The 27460-nt window shown below is 35.9% G+C and overlaps 2 protein-coding genes across 3 annotated transcripts; one reads left to right on the top strand and one right to left on the bottom strand.

The window, feature by feature from the left end:
- Positions 1–3889: 3889 nt before the first annotated feature.
- LOC140979409 (uncharacterized) lies at positions 3890–13960 on the top strand. The gene is made up of 3 exons (XM_073444796.1): positions 3890–5386; positions 11494–11933; positions 12243–13960. The coding sequence occupies exons 1-3, from the start codon at positions 3935–3937 to the stop codon at positions 13711–13713; spliced, it is 3363 nt and encodes a 1120-aa protein (XP_073300897.1). The 5' UTR covers positions 3890–3934; the 3' UTR covers positions 13714–13960.
- Positions 13961–14916: 956 nt separating this feature from the next.
- Positions 14917–25919, bottom strand: LOC140979407 (uncharacterized). Of its 2 annotated transcripts, XR_012175733.1 has the most exons (13): positions 25362–25919; positions 24183–24299; positions 23890–24076; positions 23536–23702; positions 23273–23447; positions 22750–22811; positions 19725–19806; positions 18211–18268; positions 17992–18092; positions 17615–17698; positions 17468–17538; positions 14981–15340; positions 14917–14933 (listed from the first exon to the last, which is right to left on the bottom strand). XR_012175733.1 is itself a non-coding variant. In XM_073444794.1 (12 exons), the coding sequence occupies exons 1-12, from the start codon at positions 25697–25699 to the stop codon at positions 15214–15216; spliced, it is 1569 nt and encodes a 522-aa protein (XP_073300895.1). In that variant the 5' UTR covers positions 25700–25919; the 3' UTR covers positions 14960–15213. The 2 variants fall into 2 exon arrangements, 1 of the variants encoding a protein (XP_073300895.1); XM_073444794.1 differs by lacking the exon at positions 14917–14933 and having other exon boundaries at positions 14960–15340.
- Between the last annotated feature and the right edge of the window lie 1541 nt (positions 25920–27460).

Genomic DNA, 27460 nt, shown 5'->3' with positions numbered 1-27460 from the left:
AAAAAAATCATGTTTTAATGATCCAAAACACTTGTTAATGGTGTTTAAAGGGGCTGCCATGCTAGGGAAATAAAAAGAGATGAATTTTAGAGGGTTTAGGAGGCTAGATATGGTTGCACAAGGGCTGGACTGGAGGGTATCTAGCTTGCACGAAAATAAGAGTCCTAGTGGCTAAGGGGTCTTCGGTTAGGAGTCCTTGTTGGTTAAGATTTCTATCCATTGTTAGAGCATGACTAGGAGACCTAAGAGGGCTGCATGAGGGTCCTAAGATGGCTGCACGAGAGGGAATCGCGTGAGAGTAGGGTGCCATGCGCATGCTTTAGTTGACGGGTTGAAGGGCTGAGGCTTCTAGGACTTCTAGGCTGGGTCCAGTAGGGTCCATAGGGGTTCAATCATGGTCCTAAGAGGGGCTCATAGGGGCTGGTCGAGTTGCTTGAAGGCTAGGATTGAAAATTTGCATGATATAGACTAGGGGTTTTAGAAAATAGAAACATTGGAAATTTCAATAGAAAGCTGGGCTTGTTCAAGGGTCTTGATTGGCTTGATTTGGGTTGAATATGATTTATTTAGGTGTTATTAAGCTTTGGTGCAAATTTGGTAAAGTTTGGGAAAGTTACGAGTCAATACGAGTCAAAACCGGGATGCATGTCTAAGTTTAAAAATGAGTCAAGGAATCCATCGAAAAGCTAAGTTCTAAGCCTAAGGAATATTTATGGGAGTGTTTTAAGGTTATATGTTAAATTTGGAATGATTTGGGACGTCGTTTCGAGGTCTAAGGATAAATACGAAAAAATTATGCTTCTAGGGGTAAAACGGTCATTTTACAACTGAAAAATAGTAGACGTCCTGGCAGTGCCCTGAATGCTGTAAAATATGCTCAAATGTTTATTTTAAATGTTTATGAAATTTTATGATGAAATGTTAATGTTAAAAGACATGTTGCATGCTTGGTTTAAATGAAAAATGATTTATATATACGTTAATTTTTATAAGTGATGAAAATATGAAAAGTTGAAGGAAGAGAAGTGATTATAACTAATACGATGATATGATTGGAGATATCGTGAGGGAAAAAGCCCATAGAGAGCCCTTTTAACGGGAGAAGTTCCCAGAGGGAGTCCGAAGATCGGATTTCCATCGACATGATATGATGATATGTAAGGCCAAGGCTCAGTTGACGGGTGAGAGTGTCGCCGATGTCCCCGCCTCCTAGTACTGCGGTTACACGTAGATGGATCCATCGACCCTCATCTAATACGAAAGTCACAATTAACGATCTGAATTCAACGAAAAGGAAAACGTATACATATATGATGAAAAGGATAATGTTTATGATGAAAGGAAAATATTTACGATTATGCATGTTCATGAAAAGTTATGTTATGTAAAAGTATTTTCACTGTTGCATGTGATTGTATATGCATTACTCGTTGTCATGGTTATGGTTTGCGTGATCGATGCTGGTGAACATGATGTTGATGTTGTTGAGGGACTTGATGGTTGATCATACGGAACTGAAGGTGCACATAATCCGAGGACCAGCGCTAGTTTCCGTATTTATATTAAGTTTATGATTTAAGTTGACGTTAAGGATTTTTACGACTTTTATGATGCTTTTGAGAGGTTTTTGAGAGAATGTTAGAGTTAAGTTTATTTTTAAAATATTGTTAGTTTAGGTTGACTGACGATTTACGATTTTACGTTTTGAATTGAGTTCTTTTGAATTTTCAATTAATAGTTGGTTGTTTGATTTTTAAAATGGTGCAAGTTATTTTAAAAGTATATTTATATATATATATATATTTTCGGCCGAAATGTTAAAGGAAAACAAATTTCTAGTACTTTTTAAGAAAAACGAGTAGTGGACGTTTGACACTTGTTTCGACTATATTAAGGATGAGTAGTCCAATGTGTGAAATAAATGTGTTAAGAAATATTCAAACATATTGGAGATCATATTTATAGATATTTGTTGTCTAGAAATAGACTTTGAAAGGGTCGTTTGGAGGACAAGCATTGAGTTGCAATAACTCCGTTTTTGAAATATTGAACACCAAGAAATTAAATCGAGTTTGATTTTCAAACCAAGTAGAAGACACTCAAAATAATCCATCGCAAAAACCGATTTAGCATTTTGAAAATCATTTAAAGATCTGCAAGTTGAATATGTAAAAATGTTTTTGGTTGATGTGCAATATTTTGGTATTTAAAGAAGAGATAAAATACTTCAAGAATGTATTTTAAAAACAATAGCAATAATTAAATGCAATAAATAAATATATACGAAATTTTTTTATGAATGTTCGGAGATTAACAACTCCTACGTCACCTCTTCTTCCACCTAGAAAAGATTCACTCGAAGAACTTGATTTATACAACTTCTTGTACAAACTCATTTCAACTTAAGAGTTATCTATTGCCTAATTGAAACTCTTAGCATATTCGATTGTAGGTCGCAACCTCATAATACACATAATATTTAATGTTTTTTATGTCAAGATTACAAACACAATCTTTAATATTTTTGTGTGAAAACTCACTCATCTAAACTTTGAAGTCAACTTTCATGTATATGTGTAAGTGTTAGTGTGTGAGGAATTTTACAGTGTATGCATATATCAAATGTATCCTCACACTTGCGACTAATATTTCACTTAAATAAATTTCTACCCATATGAGCTGTTGTGAAATACGACTTGTCTAAAATTGAGTTTTATATTCAGTCATTTTGATGGCTTTTTATTTACATCATCGAGCCGTGAGATATCATCAAAATACTACAGCTCGCCATATTTTCAGCTTGGTTGATTTCGAGTTTCAGCTTCCAACTTGAGTTATCAAATTCATACTTGATTAAATATAGTAGAAAGACAATAACAAGTTTTGTAAACATCAAAATAAAGATTTCTCGTGTTTTTCAATCCAAGAGACTTGTATGGTTATAAATACTTTATTACATTTATTTACAAAACTCACGACATGTATTTCTCTATTTGCTTCATAATAAATATGTAGTATTGATGTATTTGTTTATTAACTTTGGATTCATGTATTTGTTTATTAACTTTAAATCATTCTTGATTATTCAGTTAATTGAAATCTCTAGATCAAGTGAGAGAATGTTAGATTATTTTATTGAAGTCTATAAAATAATTTAATTGTGATCAACATATTTCATTAACATAAATATAATAGACGTCTCATATTTAAAAGAAGATAAATTAAGAATAATATTTGGATTAAGATGATAAATATCTTGTAATTTGATTTGTGATATCTCGTATAGATATAATCAAGATGAGTACATTCATTCAAACTTACTCGATGATGGTACAAGTTGTCAATAAATAGTGGCGTTTGGAGTCCTCAAACACACACCTAAATGTTATACAACATAATCCATGCTAAGGTTTGGAGCACTTACATGACTCCCAAATATTTAGAAGATAACTAAAAAAGTGTTCAAGACGTTATTCAAACTCAATAAATGGAGAAAACATTCAATCCATGTTCGGCATTCAATTAAGTTATGTGCATGTTTTTAAATTCTTATAGTTTGACTTGATGGAAACCAACACGCCTTGATTAGGAATTTTATTAGATCAATTCGAACCAAACCGAATTGAATCGAATTCGAATTGTATAATCCTCAATTATTGACATCGGTAACCGACCTAAAGCAATTTCGAACCGCTGACATCCGCCGCAGGGTAAACCACCGCCGTAAGTTGCGACTGATCCGACCCAATGAGCATCCTTAAACCTAAACTCGATCCGAAATGATATAACATTAATTGTCCAGTAAGTGTTAAAAAGATTGTTGGAACTATTTTCAGAAAAGTTGCAATATTCAAGTAAAATATATATTTTATCTAAAAAAAATAAATAAAGTTTTCGTTCACATAAATTGGAGAAAGGTGAATGAGGGCTGAGTATGTCGGAGCCGTCCCTGAAACCCCTGTCCCCCGTCGAATGGGAGTCGCTGATTGACGATTACAACCACGGCGGCGGCGCCCGTATTCACCGGTGGACCTCCCTCAATTACTCTTCCACCCCTCTCCTCCACCTCGGCCTCTCTTCCCTCCTGCGCAAGGATTTCTCTCTCCAGCTCAAACTCAACCTCCTCACCTTCATCGAGCAGAATTCCGCCTCCCTCTTCTCTCCCCGTTCTTTCTCTCGTCTCCTCGATTCCCTTCGCTCTGTCGTTCACCCTTCTCCTCTCAAAGATCAATTTCTCATCTCCTCCACCGCCATCTTCATCTCATACACCTCAGACCATGATGGCGATGGTTTAAAAGTCATCATCTCTCCTGTTACTGATCTCGTCGAGCTGCTGTTGACTATTATCAATCGACCCAATCATGGTGTCGATAGTCACACCCGGGGCATCGCCTGTGAGTGTTTGCGGCAGCTGGAATTGGCATTCCCTTGTTTGCTCTCCGAAGTGCTTCCCAACTTGTGGGCTTTATGCCAGAGTGAACGAACCCATGTATCTCAGTGTTATGTCCTGCTATTGTCCACAACTTTACTCAATGTTGTAAAGCTGAAACCCGGTGCTAGCCTTCTCGCCTCCAGTAATAATGCTTCCATCCCTCTGATCCCATTTAACGTTCCGCAGTTTTTGATTGATGGGAGTGGTTGTGATTTTGTGTGGAAGGAGAATGAGACATCTTATAGGGAGTTGAGGAGAGTTATGGCATTTTTGCTCGAGTGGCCGCTCAATTTGACACCCTTTGGGTTGATGGAGTTTATGGTTGCTATACTTCCTGTAGCTGAAGAACTAGAACTTCAGGCTTCTTTATTAAGGGTGCAGTTCTCAGGGCTTCTCAGCACGTATGAACCACTGCTTTGCCATGCTTTTTTGGGAATGTATTTGAAGTTTTTGGACTCTTTTCAAGGGCAAGAAGCAGAGGTTGCACATCGCCTTTTGTGGTTGTCAAAAGACTCCCAGCATCATCTGGTTTTCAGATTGTTGGGGCTTCACTGGTTGCTAGGCTTCTTTGGTTTGATTGCTACTAAGGATTTGGGGAGAGAGAAAAGCACTATCGTCATGAGCAAAAGCTTTTATCCCACGATTTTTGATTCGTTAGCTATGAAAGCTTTGAAGCTCGACTTGATTGCATATTGTTCTGTTTTGCTCTGTAGTCCTGGAGATGAAGATGGTTCAGATGGTGTGGAGGCGGGCAAAGAGAGTTACGAGGTGAAGCTATTCAAAGATGGCCTTGTTTCTACATCAGCTTTCAAATGGTTGCCTCCATGGAGCACCGAAAATGCAGTGGCATTCCGGACACTCCACAAGCTTTTTGTTGGTGCATCTCCGCATTCTGATGGTTGTTCAACTTGCGTCGGTACTCTTGCTCAATCTAACACCTTTGTCATGGCTCAGGTATGCCTGAGGATTGAATATATGATTATATGTTATTTTCATTTCTTCTCTTATTTATTTACTTTATTGAACTATTTAGTTAATTTCTAAACGTTGTCAAAGTTTCTAGTTTTTGGATTAGTAAAAACTTCGTAACCAATGTCATGGCTCTACTAGCATGTCTGCTCATTAAACATAATAAGTTAGCTGATTATGGAAGGTTTTTATTTGCAAAGGTTTGGACCACAGAATATTATTATATTATATGGGGGCCTTTGGGTCCTTTAAGAAATTATTGTGCAATTTGATTTAATTCAATCAATTTAACGGTGTAAGTTGTACCATCTTCTTTTACATGGGTCAGAAAATGTGCTAGTTGTCTTGATTACTGAAAATAATACTAGTGTAACAAACATCATCATAAATTTACAACCATCACAAATATAATATAAATCCATGCAAATCATGCATGTCTAGTAATGTTATAAAATCCTCAGGACACTCCCTTATAATATCAAAATAGTCTAGGTTAACTACAATGTGTTTAAAAAAAATATGAAATCTACATGAATGCAACTATGTTATCCTCCAGAGACGGCCCCTTACCTGTGCTTAACGACAATGCATTTAAAATACATGAGATCCACATGAATGTGACCATGTTCTCCTCCAGAGGCTCCCTCACTTACGCCCATGCTCTTTGTCACGTCCACACACAAAGAAAATAATAGTTCCACACACAAAGAAAATAATAGTTCCGAAGGGGTAGGTACAACCTCAATATGAAACAATCAAAAAAAAAGATGAATAAATGTATAGGATGAAATAAAATGTAATGTGGTGCATGCTATGTAGTCAAAACAGTGGATCGAGTCTGAGGAGTAACAGAAGCCAATAAAGATTATAGTACCTTCGATATCATGTATCAACAAAATACAAGGGTTGGTGTCATGTGCAGTGCCATCCTTTGCCAAACCACTACTGTATACTATAGCCTTGCTGAACTATGATTGTGGTCCCACTACGCCTTATAGACCAACATCTATGTCTCCTCCGTACAATCTCAAAATCTGCCTCAATCCGAAGGAATACACGACTGAACAAGGCTCAAGGCTCAAACATGTACAATTTGACTGGGTGACGATGCAATGATAAAATTGTTGTAACAGAACATATTTTAGTTTAAGCATGGATAACATGACGTAAGCACGGATGACAACATGAAGAACAATGCCATAGGCTCGTTAGGCGACGTAAGCATATAAATCTAATACAAAAATAGGTGACATGTATTAAATGCCTGTAACATTCAGCATACCTCATCGAGGCATGCACGGGGTTAGGAGAATTAGGTACATCGAGCGAAATCAATTTTCAACGACCAAATGAACATGATAACCATTAACCAACGGCTAGCAGTGACAGTCAGTCTTTCAGTTGGGATGTGAGGTTTAGAAGAGATTTGAACGACGTTGAGTTACTTGAGTTCACTTCTCTTTTAGGAGTACTAGAGAGGGTAAAGTTAGAGTCTAGGATTGAGGATTTTAGAGTTTGGGAGGGAGATAATTCCGGTTTGTTCTCTGTTAGATCTTTTTACAACTCGTTCTTTCCATTATCAAATTTCCCATTATTCTCTTATTTTAATAATATCTGGAAAGTAAACATCCCACAAAAGTTCGAATTTTCTCATGGATTGTGACCTTGGGGAAATTACCGACATGTGAATCAGTGCAAAGAAGATGGCCTGACTGCGTATTAAGCCCGCATTGGTGTTGTCTATGCTGAAAGCATGAGGAAAATCAAGATCATTTACTCCTACATTGCTCCTTCTCCGGTGCTATTTGGATAAAAGCCTTAAAAGAGTTGGGATTTCAATGGGCATTTCCAAGGCTGGCTCAAGATCTATTCATTATTGAACCAGGGTGTCACAGTGGGAGAAAGTCATCCCGAGTCTGGTATGTGATAGTCCATTGCACATTTTGGTCAATATGGTTGGAAAGAAATCACAGAATATTTGAAGATGTGTCGGAGTCTGCAGAACAAGTTTGGGAGAAGATAAAGCTCAGAGTTGCCTACTGGTTGATGCAATTGCCAGAGTACAATCACTTATGTATATCAGACGTAGTTAGGGACTGGAAATTTTTATGGTCATGAAACCAAGTGATGGTGTCATATAGTAGTGCTTAAAGGATTTATCTTGTAATACTCTTGCGGATTACTCATCCGCCTGTACTGTAACATTATCCAATATTATAATAAAGTTAGTTTACTATCAAAAAAAATATATATTAGAGGCTGTATAATACCAGGTACATTACTATAAAAAAAAATATATTAGAGGCTGTATAATACCAGGTACATGTTCAATACAGCTCACAAGGTGGTGATAGCATAAGCAAGGATATTCCAAAAGGGATTTAGTCAGACTTAATTAGGATTCTTGCATGTTAGGATGTTGTTTGATTTATCTATATACAAATTTATGCCTGTCAACCTATGTTCTCATTATTTTTACAAATATAAAATAAAACCCAACTGATAATAACAAAGTTGCACCATACTTACAAATTTGGAAATTTTTGAGTTTGCCTTGAAAAATGTTCTCATATGTTTAAATTTATCAAATGAGTGTGATATCAATTAATTGTGGGGGTATCATTGGTATCCATAAAAGTGTGTTCATGCATGCACTTGCACTTCTATTTGTATAGATGGTGAAGGGAAAATGAAATGAGGGAGAAGTAGTTTGTTTCTTTCTTTCCCTTTGATTGTGCTCTATTCATCAATTTTTGTTTGTCCACATGCATGTATGGGGAGGATACAAAAGATGAGGTAGTGAGGCTCATGGTCTTGCAATTTTTTTAGTTGATGCAATCTCATGCCCTAGTCTTCTCAATGCTAAAGTTCTTTGTTGTTTGAGAGAATAGCAGAGAAAGAAAATGCTTCACTTGTATCATTGCTCCAAAAAATAATGGTTAGATATAAAGAATTTATAGACTCCTAAGTTAACTAAATTCCTAAATCTAAGGGATAACTAGATACCGATAATTCTAATCCTAAAAATTCTAATATAAATGATAATGCAAACAAGATCCTATTAATCTTGATAAGCTGATGATAATCCAATATTCTACACTCCCCCTCAAGCTGGGTCATATAGGTTCATCATTCTTAGCTTGAAACACAAATCTTGAAAACTTGGTCTATGAAGTGCTTTTGTTAGAATATCTACCGCTTGTAATTGAGTGGGGATATAATTCAACACAACTATCCTGTTTTCAATCTTTTCACTGATAAAGTGTCGATCTACTTCAATGTGCTTGGTTTGATCATGATGGACTGGATTCTTGGATATGCTGATGGCTGCTTGATTATCACACATAAGCTACACGGGGTGATTTGCTTTTATCTTTAGTTCATACAGTAGTCTCTTGAGCCACATTCCTTCACAAATCTCGTGCTAGCAATCGGAATTCAGCTTCTGCACTACTCCAAGCAACTACTGTTTGTTTCTTCTCCTCTCCTTTTCTTAAAGCAATACATCTATCATCGAAATCATTTTCCAATGTATGAATATCGTTCTCAAGGTTACCTGAATCTGATGTCGTGGAAGAATCATGAGCAAGCTGAGTTTGTGTTGGATCTTGACTCTTTTGATGGCATTGTTTCCGTCGAGAGTACACCTGAATCGGTTGGATGAGATTTTGATCATTAGAGATAGAGGGATTGCTGGTCACGAGAACCAGAGTTCAGTATGGATTGTGTTTGGTCCGAGATATTCTGTGATGGGATCCCAATTATGCGCTTCTATATTTGACTTCTCCCCCTGAAGTATAGAATTAGAATAGAAGGGATCATTTTCGAAGAATGTGACATCCATGGATGCGTTTAGCTTCTTTAAGGTAGGACAATAACATTTGTAACCTTTTTGGTTTGGGGAATACCCAAGGAAGATGCATTTGACAGCAAGTGGTTCGATTTTGTTGCGGTTGTGGGAATGAATGTGAACAAATGCAGAGCATCCGAACACTTTGAGAGGAATATCATGAACTAGGTGTGAGTTGTGGAAACATTTAAGGATCGTTTGGATAGGTGTTTGGAATTTTATGGCTCGTGAGAGCATTCGATTGATGAGATAGGCGGCTATGAGAATGGCATCCCCCCAATAGCATTCAGGAACATTTTTCGTGAACGACAAGAATCGTGTAACTTCCAAGAGATGACGGTTTTTCCTTTCGGACACACCATTCTGTTGGGGAATGTCAACACATGAGCTTTGGTGAATAATCCAATGAGAGAGCAGATATTCTCCCAATACTGTGTTGAAATAATCACGAGCTCTATCTGTACGTAAAATCTGAATTTTGGTAGAGAATTGAGTCTGAATCATGCTGTGGAATTGTTTGAATAGGTTGGAGGTTTCAGATTTGTCTTTCATTAGAAAAACCCATGACAAACGTGTGTGATCATCAACAAACAATAAGAACCAGCGTGCACCCCTAATGTTTGTCACATTGGAGGGACCCCAAATATCACTGTGAATTAGTGAAAACGGTTTTGATGGTTTGTAACTTTGTGGTGTGAAGGTGGACCGTGTATGTTTGGACAATTGACAAATATCACATTGGAAATAATTAGAATTCTTATTATTGAATAGGTACAAAAGATTCGGGTGTCCTAGACGATAGTGCCATAACATGATCTCTCTATCTTTATTTAAATTGAAAGTCGAAACAATACATGAAGGAATAAGTGGTGGTGGTGTTCAAGCTTCTCTTGGAAACATTCATCTTTAGGATATACAATCCACCACAAAGGTCAGCACTACCAATCATCTTCCCCGATGCCAAATTCTGAAAAACACAAGAATCATAAGAAATTTAGTTGTGCATTTGAGATCGTTGTTGAGCTTACTCACGGATAAGAGATTGCATTTTAGATCAGGTACAAATAACACATTTCAAGAAAATATCAGGAGTTAGTCACTTGGGAGCATGAGCCATTTGCAATGCGTACTGAATGAGAATCCTTACAAGAACTAAAATGTGTAAAGGATTTCAAATTTCCCACCATATGGTCCGAGGCTCCAGAATCAACAATCCAACAATCTGATAACTCATGTTGTGCAAGTAAAGCAATTGAATATATACCTCGATGTACCACATTACCAGTGCTAACAAGTGATGAGGTTTGTGTTGAATTAGTTTGGCTGAGCATTTGCTGGAGAATGTCGAGTTGCTCTTTTGTGAAAGATTGGGGTTCATGGGGCGAATTCTCTGTCGTCTTTATCTAACCGGTTTCTAGTTAGCGGGTTTCCCATGGATTTTCCAACAAGTATCCACTGTGTGGTTGGGTTTTCGGCATTTTTCACACCATGAGCGTCCCTGTTTGAATTTCCCGCTGTTGTTAAAGAGCTGTGAAGACTGTGCAGCACCTGAGTGATCATTATGCGGAAATGAAGGCCTATGCGCAGTGAGAGCTGAAGTGTCTGTGGTAGAAATAGGTTGTTGAGATCCTAGCATGACTTTTCTACGACTTTCTTCATGGCGCACTTCCGAGAACACTGCACGGAGAGAAGGTAGTGGTTTGGTCCCCAATATACAACCACACACATCATCAAGTTTGCTACATACTTTAATATGGTGGTTTGCTGAATGTTTTTACGCCTTTTTATGTATTATTTTTGGATGATATAACAAAGAAATAAACTCAAGAGTGCAAAACCAGGTGATTGATGCATATTCACCTGGATAGGGACATTGACCACATGGTGGTGTGTTAATAGCATTGTAATTGGGCCTTCAATATTTTTATCTTTTTTGTAGAAGAGGTATGTGCTATGAATAATGGAGAGGAAAATCAGATTCTCATTTAATTATTAATTAACGTACAGTGCATATATATAATAAAAAGAAATAGCAATTTATCCCTATCTAATCACTATCTAATCCTTATTGAAATTATCTCAACATGTAGTCCTAATTTATCATTGAATACAAATCTTATTTATCTTAATGCAAGATCTTCAACACTTTTTATTGCTAGAAAGTACGAGCAAAGTTTTCCATGTGCGGCTTGTTTACATAACCTGCACTGACACGCTTATCTTTTCATTTATTATTGTGCAGAAGATGCTAGTGGACTCAACTTCAGAATTTCAGGGATTGGTTCCGGTCACTGTTGCATGCATTGATCGCTTATTGGGATGCCACAAACACCATTGGTTGGGAGAGCATCTTCTTAAAACACTTGATAAACATCTGCTTCAAAAACTCAAAATTGACTACAGCTTGGGATCTTACTTCCCTATATTTGAAAGAATATCTGAAAATGATAAAGTTTCACCGAGTGGGTTACTAGAGCTCCTCAAGAAGTTCATACTTTTCCTTGTAGGGAAACATGGTCCTAATACAGGGTTGAAATCTTGGTATCATGGCAGTAAAGTTCTTGGCATTTGTCGAACAATGCTGGTTCACCACCACTGCTCTAACTTATTTACTGGATTATCTCGCGTTCTTGCATTTACATGTCTTTATTTTCCTGATTTGGAGGTTCGTGACAATGCAAGGTATCATCTGGATTTCCTACCTCCCGACTCTATTTTATCCAATACATAACCTTCTTAGCTTACGAATGATCTTCAAAGTATCAGTAACATATATCAAAATTCTTCTATTGAAATAATTTTATGCAGTTTTAACAACTCTGTTGCTGCAGCTTTCCCTTAGTTATTTGTACATTCAGTTTAATATGATTAACTTGGGTTAAACCTTCACTTAATGGAGATATGTTAAAAGCAGTTGAAGACCCTGTTTCTGTAGTTTACCATAGTAATACACGCTATGAATATTTCTCTTATTTAAGGTGGTGATTTCAGATTCTACCTGCGAATACTTGTTTGTATACCGGGAAAGAAGCTCAGACAAATACTGAACACGGAGGAAAGTTTGCCTGGCGTAACTCCATCCACTCGACCTAGCTCATTCTTTAATAAACAGTCTCCTCAAACTGTACAGGAACTTAAAGGATCCAGCAACATTGCTTCCTATATTAAGGTGGAACGGGTGACACCTTCGTTGGTAAAGCAGTCTTGGTCCCTGTCTTTACCAAATATAGATATCAATCCTGACAAACCTGGTTTCTTGGAAGGCATCTGGCATAATGAACCAGCAAGCGAGAAAAAGGAAATTCTTGCAGTAGGTGCAAGAATGGAAATTATCCCAGATAGTGAACGTCTCCAACAGCAAAAAGAGCCTCTACGAGTGACGGACTCAAAAGTTTCAGAGATTGTTGGAGTATTGAGAAGGCATTTTTCATGCATTCCAGACCATAGACATATGCCTGGGCTCAAGATTAAGATTTCCTGTAGCTTGAAATTTGATGCTGAGTCATTCTGTAGTGTGTGGGGAACTCCTACGACTGACAGTTTTTCAGATGAAGTGGATAAACTACCTGCCATTTATGCTACTGTCCTGAAGTTCACTTCTTCTTCTCCATATGGATCAATTTCATCATTTCATAATGCATTTCTTCTTGGCTCAACAACTAAAATTGATTCCTCTTTGACCCAAGCCAATGCATTAGCTATTGTCCCAGTGGATAACGGTCATAGAGAAACATTCGAAGCTCCTGTATGTTTAGAATTAGAGCCGCGGGAACCAGTGCCAGGTCTGGTTGATGTCTTTATTGAAACTAATACAGACAATGGTCAGATTATCCGGGGCCAGCTTAGCAGTATACCAGTGGGAATCGAAGACATGTTTCTCAGGGCTATTCTTCCAGATGATATGAAAGGAGATGATGATATACCTAGTTATTATTTGAACCTATTTACTGCATTGTGGGAAGCCTTTGAGACAACATCGAGCACCGGTAGGGAGACATTTGTCCTGAAAGGAGGCATAGGGGTTACTGCAGTCAAGGGAACACAATCGGTAAAATTTCTTGAAGTCCCTATGACATCTCTAGTTTTAGCTGTTGAACGGTACCTCGCACCTTTTGTGGTTTGTGTTACTGGTGAACGACTTGTTGATATGGTGAGAGCTGGAGGGGTGATAAAAGATACTGTGTGGAAAGATTTCAGATCGGATCCTCTATTTGAGGTATCTAGTTCAAATGTTGGCCCTCTTTATCTGAAGTATGTGGGTGATGAAGATGGGAGTGCGGATCAAATCCCTGGTAGGAAAAATATTGGGGTCTTCGACATTTTGATATTTCTTCCGCCAAGATTCCACCTCCTTTTCCAAATGGAAGTACACGATGTTTCGACTCTTGTTCGGATTAGAACTGATCACTGGCCATGTCTAGCTTACGTTGATGACTATTTGGAAGATCTCTTTTTAGATTGAAGCATGTTTCATACATCGGAAATGGTTTCTGGTTTTGGTGATATGCTGCCTTTGAATTTCATTTTAAATTTTTTTCTGTTTACTAGCCTTGTATAATAGACAGTCAGTCATTCCTGTGCTTGCATTTGGATTTTAATTGGCCACAAATGTAAGTTTGACGTATTAGATAGGATTTTCATAACACAATCATTCCGATAATTTTTGATTGTATCATATTTTTTTGTTAATGAGAAATGATGTTTGCTTATGATAATGAAACCGTTGTTTTGAGGACAAGAAATCATCTTAATGCAAATTCTCACTCTTCTTTCTCAGCACACTAATAATGGAATAACCCTCCCCTCGATGCTTTAATACTTTTTGATTCTCCTATGTATGGTTTCTTTGATCAAACCAGTCACACCCATAAAGATCCACACTTGGTTGAGCCACCTGCTTACATGGGACTGTGGGCCTGTTTTGCAGGCGTTTTGTTCGTGTATGACTTATTATCTATTAAATAAACATATTTTTGAGTTTTCGGATCCTCATTTTCAAATAAATCACGAACATGTTCAAATATTTTGTGTCGAACTCGAACATAAGCCTTGATTTGAACAGAGTTAGAGTAAAACATGTTCAAGCTTTCGAGTTTTGAAACAGATTCGAGCTTAAATATATATAATTTGAGTTTAAAAGTTTTTTCATATTCAGATTCGTAGACCCCTAATAATTACACTGGCATAGCATCACTTTCATCAAAGGAGAAAATTACTTTGGCGATCGAGGTGCGATGGCGAGCTGGGTTTCCGTGAAATGAGCGAATTTAATCACACTCTTGTTGCAACCAACATAATGCCAATGCAGTAAAATATTGTCCACGATCTGCAAATGGAGCAGCCCATGTAATTGCTTCACATGCTCTTTCTTCTAACCAAACAATGGAATATTTTGAATCCATTCCTTGATTTATCAGTGTATTTTGTAAGCAAGGATTTCACAGTCGTTTGTTAATGAAGCTGCACTTATTTTTTTATTTATTTATTTTTTTTTTTTAAAAAAAAAAACCAATCTAGGGTATTATTCCAATCTTTGAGGGAGGGGGTAAAGAGGAGGTGGGGATAGCACAACTATATTTTCGGTACCAATTTTTATCCAAAAGTAAAAGACCTTAATAAACTTGAATCTGGACGTTGTTCGGATGCTTCGATTCTTTTGTTCTTTTTGTTAGTTTTTGTGAACTTTCCAACAAGAAAAGCAAAAGCAAAAGCAAAAGCAAATCCGCGACATGGCAATGTCACCAACTCTACTTCTATTGATTGTTAACCACCACAACAATACATACACATGAATATAATCAACCCTTTAATTCAAAAAAGGATTGCTTCCCCTGACTTTTTCCAGTCCCTAGATTATGTAGCACTCAATAAATATAGCTATACATCATATCTTCCAACCTCAAGCGAGAGAAACCGGATACAATCCCAGGAGTGGTGCCCGTTATGTCGAAATTAAGGCAGATCAGCTGCTATTCTGAGCTGGTTGTAAGTCACGTCTATCCTCTGAATCTTGGGAGGCCAGAACGTTTCTTAAAGAGCGATATTGTAGTCGAACGTTTTCACCACTCTCAATAATCTTGAGCAAGTACCTGCAACAAAAAGCAATATGGCATATTTCAAATTTTCTCGAATAGCAGTTTTCACGCAGCTTCCACAGTTTTTCAGTAACTTATTCCACAAAAAATATCCACTTATGTTCCTCTTTAACCACAAACAACTCACATAGTTTACCAATTTGATATAGTGTCGACAATTTAATATTTTCCAAGTTCAACTGAATTACTTAAGATTCTAAAGAAGGCTGACATTTATAGCCCTAAACCGCATTTTATTCCTTAAATGTGGATTTTCAGACAATGATTTTGATCAACAAGAAGCCAGCTAGTCCTCCCTTCCCGATTCCATCCTCTTCATAATGCTCATTGATCTGTTTAATGACTGATTGTAAGCAGAAAGAATACGAAAATTTTCATATATTTCATGAGCTAAAGCAAGAAAATCTCGACTTGTGGCCTGTGGAAGGATATCACATGGCAAACAGAAACAAGGTTACGCAGAGATAGAGTAATAACAAGGAATCAGTTCGGAGAGGCTACTTTCGAAGTGCTCTTTAACCTAGTTAAACACATGCAGTGATTAATATCAGTGATTAATAACTTGGTGAGGGGTGTAGAGGATTTAGAGTTTGGATGGGGGATTCTTCGGGGTTGTTTACTGTTAAATCCTTTTACAATTCTTTCTTTTCTTCTACTACTACTCCTTTCATTTATTTTTCCAATATCTGGAAAATACCTGTCCCGCCAAAGGTTCAAGTATTCTCGTGGATTGTGGCGTTGGAGAAGTTGCAGACTTGTGATGAGTTGCAAAGAAGATGGTCATCGTGTGTATTATGCCCTAACTGGTGCTGTTTGTGTCGAAGGAATGAGGAGAGTCAGGATCATTTACTCCTTCATTGCGATTTCTCCTCACAGATTTGGCAGATGGCTTTCAAAGCTTTGGATTTGGTGTGGGCTGTACCGGCTAAGGCAAAGGATTTGTATGTTGTGGAACCGAGCTGGCCGAAAGGGAGGAAACATTTGCGGTTCTGGTTTATAGTCGTCCATGGCATATTATGGTCCATTTGGTTGGAGAGGAATACACGATTATTTGAAGAGAAAGAGGATTCGGTCTTCGACCTATGGGACAAAGTCAAATTCAGAGTTGCGAGTTGGATGATGTTACAGCCGAAATATGAACATCTCAGTGTCTCAGACTTATACAAGGATTGGAAATTTGTTTTCGACTGATGAGTCATGCTGTAGACGGGTTTTGTTTCTTTCAGAGTTCTAACTAGACTTAGCGGATTACTTATCCGCTGTTTATAACAAAAATTTTATTATCATTAATATATTATGTTTCTTATAAAAAAAAAAAAAAAAAAAAACAGGGAAATTAAAAAAAAACACCAAAAAGGAAAAAAAAAAAATAAAAAAAAAAAAAAAAAAAAAAAAAAAACTGGGAACTTCAAAACAAAGCATCAAAACGTAAATACATAATATCAACCAGCAAATACGATAGAAAATTGAAAGAGAATAAAACCAGAAAAAGAAAACATAGAATTAACATAAGAACCACTCTTTTCTTGAAAGCGCTGAGTGAATGAATTTACACCTTTTTGTGGCATGCCAGGTAAAAGATTGCTTTAAATATCATATGGACCGTACCTAGGTCATCTCTCAATAAAAATGACAATCACAAGTTAATTCTTTGTAAAGGATCAACCGTTACTTGCATTTTGGTGGTATTCGAGTTTAAAATTGTGAAGCTTGCCAAGGCTTCACGTATGCCACCAATGGGCTAGTTTAGCAGAGTCCCTAATTACAAGCAGAACCAAGGTGTCATCCTACTAGTTCGATTGGAAGTGCACTAGCTTAGGCAATACTTTTGGTGGGGTGTTGTTTGCACTTGATATGGATTGATTTGGATGATTAGCCCAGGTATGCCTGGAGTATTTTGTAATTAAACATTTTGGTCAATATATTTTACATTTACTGATAAACAAAAAAAAACCAAGGTGGCATCCCCATCAAGATTGTTAATTGAGATTCAATTTACGCAACTGAATGTAGGTAAAGTAATTAAGCCATTGCATATAGCACGTGAACAAATCATTTTCAACAATCTAAAATGATGCATAAATCAGTCTCATTTATAGGGTGCCCGTTTAAGTAACTAACCAGCCATTAAGGCACTGTGATGTGATCACTGCTTCCTTGCCGACAAGCTTACCAGGAGTCCGTCTGTTTCCCTGCAATGGCTGGTCCTTTCAACCATATGTTTCAAAGTGGAAAAAGATTAATGCAAGCAGATTGGGAATTATTTACCTTAATAACGACTTTTTCATTTACCGAGAAGGGATAATGTAGAGCTCTAGGTGATCCATTTTCTACTGTAACTTCACCATTTTCCTGAAGGGTTGAAGAAATAAGCATATATATATGTAAATTTCTGATGAGCATATATTCCCAAGATTTTCGTGCAGCATACTTCTAAATATTCTATCACAAAAGTTGTGTCAGAAAGAAATGTCTAAGCAACAAAGGTAATGAGAACAAGCAGTGGATTGATATACATAAATAAATACACGAACAGAGAAGTTATACTTCAAGTGGCTTTACTAGGCAGATCCTTAAATACTTGAGCAATGGTTTCCAGCATAGTGAAACAAGTTATTACAAGCAGGTGAGCAATTAACGCTTACCCTGTGCTCATTCACTTCCTTCCTCCGTTTTCGTAGAGCCGCATTATGAAATAGTCTTCGATCATCTTCTTGCTTCACTGCAAGAGCTGCAGCTCTCAATGCTGCCAAAATATGGGTCAGAGACCATCTTGAGCTTGAAACAATGAGAAATTTTGAAGATCAAATGTTTCAAAGTGATGGTAGAATCAGAGGAGGTCAGGATAATGAGCCAGGTGATACCATGATTTGGGATCAGTGACGCAGCATCGATTTCAGTATTGCAAAGTGTACATTTGGACTGTAATACAAAGATGGTGAAATTATAATTCTTTCTTGTCCAAAACTAAAAGGTAAAAGACGGTAAAAAAATTCCAAATACAATGTGAATGCCTTTATTGTGGAACATTTTTAAAGAAAACGATTGGAGATAAAATGAACTTAAAGATTCATCTAATCAGCTCTCAAAAGTTTCAAGATGTTGAAGTGTTGTTCCCAAATAAAGTGCCACCAAAAATCTCAGTAAAAAATAGAGATGGCTGTTGAATTTTTGGAGTTCTTTCTTTTTTTATTTCTTTTAATTTTTCGTTAGAATCTTAAAGATAAAATGCTGGCAAATTTAGAGCATCACTCGAAGCAAGAAAAAGAAAATACTTGAGCATTATATTGTCATCTTGAAAAAACTTCTACTACTTTTCAGTTCAGATTCATGTTTATTCAATAGTTTATCGGATACACTTATCAATCATGATGATGTTAGTTCCAATCTTTCCATATGATTGAATCCGTTGAATTTAATCCATTGATTGGTATTTGATCGGCACAAGTTACAAATAATTTAGCCATTTATTTAAAATATTTTGATGACTTACCTTGAAAATGAGGGTACAAAGTTAGAAGTGTTCCATAACTATCTTACATCATTAAGTAAAATTGATTAAAGAAACAATTCATTTTCTTTCATGGCATTAGGCAAAATCTAAATTTCACAAATGGATAATGTGTTTTCAGTTAAACTTACATAGAAATATGGGAAGTTATCAAATAGGAATAAACTTGTTCACACCTAGTTATGCTAACCACCGCTAATGAATGCATTAGAGAATCCTGCCATGATTTAATTAAATTCCTATTGATTTTCATTTATAAAGTAGAAAATTTTACAATATAGTGCTATCACATAGTTCTAATTGCCTAAGTTATGGATTTTTAAATGTTAGTTGCAGCAAGCTGCTTTAAAATCAAAACACTGTTCATTTCATATTAACATTAATTTAACTATTTTTTTTAACTTTTAATTAGTTCAAATTGAGTAAATTACTTAAGAACCTCAGGTACTCTTGAGAGGTACATGATTACTGCATAAACGACTAGCCCACTTGCCTGAAAGCTAATCACACACTGAACATTTATGAAAAGTAACTGCGCCATATCACATATTTCAAAAGGTTAGGAAAAGATCCACTTCTAAAATTAAAAGTCTTTTATCTTTGAAATTTCCACATTATAAGCTACATATTAGGTGAAGCGACGGATAGACATCAAAGCCTACTCACGTGAAAAATTAATTGAATAGTAGAAACAGCTTCAATCGACACATACTTCAATAAATAGTGATGTTAGCAATTCAAATAACTACTTCAATTTATGCTTGTCAACTTTGCGTCACGATTATATACTTCTTATCCCAATAACATGAATTGTTAGATGCTTTAAGCAGCCAACAAAAGGAAAGATCAACGGTTGATTTCTCTTACAGTTTCAATGACCCTTCTCAGCATCAGACCACCAAATGAATGTCCGCAAGACACAAGCATAGCATCATCAAGGAATGAGCCACTGGAGAATTATCGATTTTCAAATAGAAAGTTTATAAGCAGCAAAGGCAAGGGTCCCATCATAAATAACATTTATAATCAACTGATGAATAATGCCGAAAGGCAACACGAGAAGTATCTAAAGTAACAACAGCTTCATACAGGATTCCAGAATAAAAATTCTTCAAAAATAAATAAATAAAATCCCTTGATGGAAGAACCGATTCTCGGCATTTCCCCTCAATTAGTAGGTCAATTTTCCAATGCATGGTTAGTCTCTGATGTTATTTCCACCCTTAGTTTATTGTTTCTAGTATGATATCTAGTGATTCGGACCTCTATACATGAAATCGACAAAGAATTAGAAAATTGAGGTTCTCTATCAGATCTAGGAAGATAATCAGCTGATTCTAAGTTCTATAGTTCGAATCCAATGCCAATTACCTGAGATTATGGCAAACCATTAGAGATTAATCTGATGAAATATTTATAAAACTCTAGTACTTTGTTCCAATTCAAAAGTATGTACTTTTCATTTCGATGTGAACACAATTTTCCCGACCTCGCTTGGCTTATGACAAGATGAGATGATAAATGATGGAATATAAATTGATAGATACAAATAACTGAATTATTTTAAGCTCAAACTATTGTAGAACTCGAGCCACAAAAATATATTATTTTCCGCACCAAATGGTGTGCAAAAATTTTTTTGCTCGTTTGACCCTTAATACATGAGCTACTGATTTAATTGTATTGCATAGCTTTGGTGATAAACTCATCTTTTAGTCATAGGAATAGACAAGATCACATGATTCTATATACCCGCCTTACAAATCATCCAACCCAAAAACAGCAGTAATTTTGCAAGAGGCTTCGACCTCTATTGCTGGTCATGAAATGGAAAAGCTAGGTTGGACACCTCACCAAAGTGATTTTCATGCCAGATTCAGCCACATGCAATTCTGCATAATGTGATGCCAAAAAACCAAACTCACGGATTGGGCAATCAACTTTATGAAGTAAAAAACTACACGAATTTAAGTATGATAAGTAGGTACTAAGATTATATGTTTTCAATTTTGGTAAGGGCTTGACAAAGATGATGTTAAATCAGACTTCTTTGTAATATGGAAGTTTTGGAAGAGGTACAAAGAGAAGAAGTTGAAGGATGGTTATGCTTGAAAACCAGAAGTTCCAAGTGCTAATTGGAACAGTTATTGCAGCCATATGTGGATATAACAGAGTACTTCTCAAAAACAGAAGAAATTTGTCTAGGAAATCATTGCCGTACTCTACAAACCAAATTATACCTAAAGTTCAGTTCTCGAAGCCAAATGTAGGGATACAAATACTAAAATGATCATTGCCATAATCGATATCAACACGAGATACTCATGAAAAGAGTGCCAATATCAGCCTCCAGATCCTCATTAACATATAATTTCGTAAATTCAACCAGGCATGCTCAAACGATCTGAACTATAAATTATATTATCTTCTCAAGTTGCATGCTACGTTTTCATATGCTAACTAATAAGAAGGCCCATCAGCCATCTAAATGTGGAACCCCAGCTCGAATCTGATCTAATATAGAACACCAAAATTTTATTTTTAGTCCAGCATTTCCAAATTTTTTTTAACCTGGTGCCTAGAAAGGAAATATTCCAATAACATTAATGTGTTTTGGATGCTCTCATTTTTAAAGTAAGAGCTTTAAGTATTTAAATTAAGATAATGGCAATCAATATTCTTCTTAATTCTCCAATTCCTTGCAAATTTTACGATAATATAAATATATTAGTTTGATTTCATAGGACATGTCACTAAATTTTATATTCACACATCGTAAATTATTTTAACGGAATTATTAACTAGTCTTAAATACACAAAATAAATCACAAAATATTGACAATACAGATTTAAAATCTTACATAAATATTATCTATAATATCATACATAAAATGATATCGGGATATTATCCTAATATACAGTGTTCTAAAAAACGCGAAAAAGCATGGTTAAGCGTGAGGTGCAAAGAAACACTATTGATTCACGCAAAAGCAGCCAACCTAAGGTTGGCCACGTCAAAAGCGAAAAAAGTGCGATTAAGCGTGAGCTTCTTAGAAAAGAATTTAAGTTAAATCTAAATTTCTATTTTGAATTTAAGTTAACATTTATATATATCTATTTTTATAAAAGTTAATTTTTAAATTTTAAAAATTAAATATTTGATAATATAACATTTTTAAATAAAAGAACCCTAAAGACACTTATATTTTCTTTAACGGCTGCTTTCGATAGTAAATTTTTTAACAAAAAATTTATGCATTTATTCTTAAATTTATAGATTTATTGTTTTTTAATTTATTTATTGACTTGATATAATTTAATATAGTAAAAACAAAAAAGTTTTCACGATTAATCTCGTACTAGACCCGTTTAAACTTGTAAAGCTTCAAGCTTGACCTTGCCGCTTCGTCGGGCTTCACGCTTTTTAGAACTTTGCTAATATACAACAAATTGGAAAGTAAATTTAAAAGTTAATAATAATATAAGATATGGATAACGTTATTTATTGTTTTACATTTTTAGTACATAATTCAATGCCTACTAGGAAAGAAATTTATTGATAGACAACTCGAAAATAGAAAACTACCACATGAGCTCCATGTGTTCATTGGTCATGACATAAATAAAAGTAGCAGATCAAGTTTGAGGTAACCTCAAAGCACTAAAACTTCTCCAACCAGCAAACATAGTAAATCTTAAGTTTTGTGCATATGTTCAGTTTAGGCAAATTATAAATTAAAAATCTAGAATGAATTGAAAAATAAGAAAATTCTACCAAATCGTACCACACAACCAAAACTATTCGAATTCCAAGGATGAAACTTTTTTTTACTAAGAAACATTTCTAGTGAAAAAAAGAAAATAACAAATTCTAACAGTCATTCTAACTTACGATAATGGATCAGACAGAACAGTTCTCAGTGATGGCTCCCTGTTCGAATTATCTCTAGGAATCTGTCAACAAAGAGACAAAATTAAACCAATCACATATTGTATAGTTCAAAAGGTGTTATCAGGTTCCCATATGATAATGTGAAGGTTGACATGAACAAATATTGGCAACAGTAGCGATACACCACAGATGAGGCTAGACAACTAGATTACAATCAAGGGAGTGGATGCCATGAGCATCAATGAAAATTGAAATAAGGAATAAAATATATTTTGGGGTCAAATACGCTTATTGAATGTCTTAAATAAAATTGGAGGCAGAACATACATCGAATATTCAAAGCTAATAATATGGTATGAATTAAATATAAGATCCAACGACTTATGTTCACAACTAACAGATTGTTAAACTTGAAAATTCTCTATTGTGTTAAAATTGACACGAAGACAAGAAGCGATGTGAACTAGTTTATTTAATTTACAATAATAAACTGCTTTTAAAAAGTTCTAGGAACAGTTCTTACACAAACATCATCAATATGGTTATGTGGAACATCGTCCTCGGCAGAAAGGTCATCCATAAATCTGCTTACAGAGATTGGCACAAAGCGTTCAGGAATTACATTCCCCGCTGTTGCAATTGAGGAGCAATCCAATATTGCATTGCATTGTGGCATTAGCCTAAATGCCAGTGCTGTCCTAGATGGTAGTTAGTCAGGCTCTCAGTAAGAAAATTTGTCCAGTAGAAAATCACATCAACAATCTAACCATTTCCAAAAAAGTATACCTTCCACCACAAGATGTCGTCAGAGAATTATCAAGCACAGTCCTATATGAAGCAGCGGGCCTAAGGCCAGCAGTGATGTAGCCGAGAGCCTTCCCTGTAAGCAATAAAAGTTCACCAGGTGCTAAACCGCTATCTGCCTGACACCAACGGCCATTGGGGTCACACACCTATGATAAAAAAAAAAGGAAAGAAAAGATATGTTAAGAACCATAACACTTTCAATCCACGAAACACAATGAGGCCCTGAAAATATGAAAAGGCCATGAACCAACACACATAATAGAAAGATCTGAAAGTACATCCTTAACAAAAACTAAGCATGTTTTTAGCTTATAAGCATAAATAAAAGAAAACCTGAAGACCAGAGGAATCTGAAGAAATTAATGTTAACAAACCCTTCTCCACTTCACAACCCAATGAACTCCCTCCACTGACAGCACATTTTCCTTTTGAGTATGATTGAGAGTATGTCGCGACAAGAACTGATGATGATGGCTCATTAGCAGGCAACGGGCTATCATCAAGCAAATGATTAAAAGCACTGCAGATATTGCATAAAGTGGTAAGTACAGAGCGAAAGGGATGTTTATAACAGTTGTACAGTGATAATAACAATAAAAGAAAAGAGATCATAGTCAGGTTCACACTCGCTTCGCAATCGAAGATGCCTTGCAATTGCACATAAAGCAGCCCGAGCCACCCTTCCCATGCATCTAAAAATGTCAGCCATGCATGGAGGAGATGAGTCCACATCTTCCAAAGGCCTATTGCATAAAATAGTAGTAGCAGTAGTGCGTCAGAACACCAACCCAAAGGACACAAGCAGACCAATGTGGAAAAGAGAAAAAGGCTGGCAAACTTAAAGCTAATATGTCAAATTTAAAATGCAACTTATTAACAGCTTGAATACACAAATATGGAATGTGGAACGATAATTTCAAAAACCAACTGACATGCCAATGGGTTGAACTGCTGAACTCCATCACTACAGAGCAAGCACGTCATAAAAGGTTTTCAATGTGAGATGAGTTATAGAAGTTTTTCCATTCACATTTCACTTTTCATAACTTTTCACAAGGTCATCAAACACAATGTCTTCATCTTCCAACAAGTTCTCTCACAGCCCTAAAGTTAAAGCATAAATTCAACTATTTTAAAAATTGTAGAGACCTCCATATTCAATGCTGCATGTATGTTCCTTTACCAACACTTATACCTCACTCAAGTTTTTCTCACATTCAATATAAAATGGAATCTACAATTATTTCTTTATTAAATGTGATATCCCCATCGAATCGTAACAAAGTCCATACTTTTTAGCAATATGAAAGCTCTATAATGGCTACTACGGGCAAAAAAGTAGCCCCTGTACCTCTGCTTTCCATCACACTCTAGTGCTACTTAGCCAGTTGGATGCTGCCAAAGACCATCAAATGCAGAAAGAAGTTCAGCTACATTACAATTTATCTGAAAATTCAATATCTAAGCTTCACAGCTCTCTTGATCAATGGTTATAACTTCCTCCTTTCATATAGGGTGAAGTGTAATCTCACAATTGTAGCAAATTCAAGCGCTTATTGACATAAATCTCTATGATGCCTTATCACTCAAGCCAGGAAGATTAACCCAAAGTAAAACCCAAGTGATTACATTGGTGATCGTTCCAAAATTTTGAGCTCCTGAGAATCTCCAACAGAGCCTTATAAATTCCCTTAATTTAACCAGAACAGCAAGTACCCATGACCAACAAGTATACTAACTGATAGGATTATGAAAAAGCAAATTGAAAAAAAAAATGAATAAAAGAAAAACATCTATCTCATTACCTTCCAGCCCTATAGGTATAAACCCCTCGAGCGCCCTTCCCAGTTTGGACCCTCGTCCGAAAATAGAAACGTGAAGACTCGATAACGCAGCGGATCAAGGCAGCATCATCTGATCCCAGTACAATAACAGCGGCGTTCATCCTGCCAAGGGAAGCGGACAAGGCGTCGACGGCCCGCAAGTAAGGCCCCACAGGAGCCCCATCATACGCCAAAAGGTCAGACAAACGAATCCTGGCGAGATCATTTTCCAGAATGTGATTGTTCGGGGACCTAATAGTCGGATTCGGATTCGGATTCGGATTAGGATTCGGGTTATGCTTCTGCAACATCGTCACCATTGATTGCTACAGTTCGCACATCTAAAATCTCAGCGTAGCACGGTATAGTTTCCGAAATTAGAACAAATTTCTCGATATTTTATATGATCGCGGTGCGGAGGATAATAGAAGAGAAGAAGAATGGAATTGGAGTGTGAATTGAGAAATTCAACACAGAGCAGCAGAGGACGACACCTCACACGAGAGAAAATCAGGAAAAAGGAAAATTTAAGCCGCCTCAAAAATTTAACATGGATATGATAATAAATATATTGTTAAATGTAAAAATTTAGAGTAAAAAGTAAAAGTCTCAAACAATCAATATATTTAATTATATATTTTATAAAAAAAACTTATCTACTCAATTGTGTATTTTTTTCACACATTGAGAGACCTGTTTATAGAATTTCTTTGGAAATAATCTAAAAATAAATACATTATTACAAACATCATCACAGACTAATTTTCAATGTTTACAACTCTTATTTTCAACATTCAAATATTCTAACTATGATTTTTCAACACTCCCTCTTGTGATGATGATCATGATACAATGATTATCTTTATTACGTGTTTTATACTGACTCGTTAAAAACCTCACTGGGAAAACCAATTGGGATAAAAACCATAGTAAGGGAAAAAGAATACAGTCATGTAAACTCTTCCTCATGTTAACACGACCGATTCTTCACAAATTTCGTAGATTGCGCATCCCAATGTTATATATATGCTTTCTGAATAATGTTGTGGGAAGTGCCTTTGTGAAGAGATATGATGAGTTTTTACTTGATTGAATATAACGAATATCAATATCTTTATTCTTCTCAAGCTCATGGGTAAATGCGAAGAACTTAGGGGGAATGTATTTAGTTCTGTCACTTTTTATGTATCATTCTTTCATTTGAGCAACACATGCATCATTATCTTCATATAGTGTCACAGGCTTCTTGTTGAATGATAATCCGCGTGAGGTTTGGATATATTCGGTCATTGATTTTAGCCACACACATTCACGGCTTGCTTCATGTAGTGCAATAATCTCGGCGTGATTTGATGAAGTTGTTACGATTGTTTGTTTCTGTGAACGCCAAGAAAATGCAGTACCTCCACGATTAAATACATATCCGGTTTGAGAACGTGCCTTGTGTGGATCAGATAAATACCCAGCATCAGCATAACCAATTATGCTTTGATTGGTATCTTTTGAATACAAAAGTCTCAAATCTGTCGTTCCTCGTAGATAACGGAATATATGTTTAATTCCGTTCCAGTGTCTTTTTGTTAGATATGAATTAAATCTTGCCAATAAATTTACAGCAAAAGATATATCAGGTTTTGTGCAATTTGCAAGATACATAAGGGCACCAATAGCACTTAGATATGGTACTTCTGGATCAAGAATAACTTTATCATCTTCACATGGACGGAATAGATCATTTTCTATGTTTAATGATCTAACAACCATTGGAGTACTTAAAGGATTTGATTTATCCATATTAAAACGTTTAAGGGCCTTTTCTGTATAATTTGACTGGTGAAAAATTATTGCACATTATTTTTGTTCAATTTGCAAACCCAGACAATACTTTGTTTTTCCAAGGTCATTCATTTCAAATTCTTCCTTCAAGTACGACACAAGTTCTTGAATTTCCTTATTCGTTCCAATGATGTTTAAATCATCAACATATATAGCAATAATTACACATCCAGATGTTGTTTTCTTAATGAAAACGCAAGGGCATATTGAATTGTTTACATATCCCTTTTTCATTAATTGTTCAC

This window comes from Primulina huaijiensis, chromosome 6 (assembly GCF_012295235.1).
Source record: "Primulina huaijiensis isolate GDHJ02 chromosome 6, ASM1229523v2, whole genome shotgun sequence".
Lineage (NCBI taxonomy): Eukaryota > Viridiplantae > Streptophyta > Magnoliopsida > Lamiales > Gesneriaceae > Primulina > Primulina huaijiensis.
Note: the sequence above shows the minus strand (reverse complement) of the source record. Positions and strands in the feature narration are given on the sequence as shown.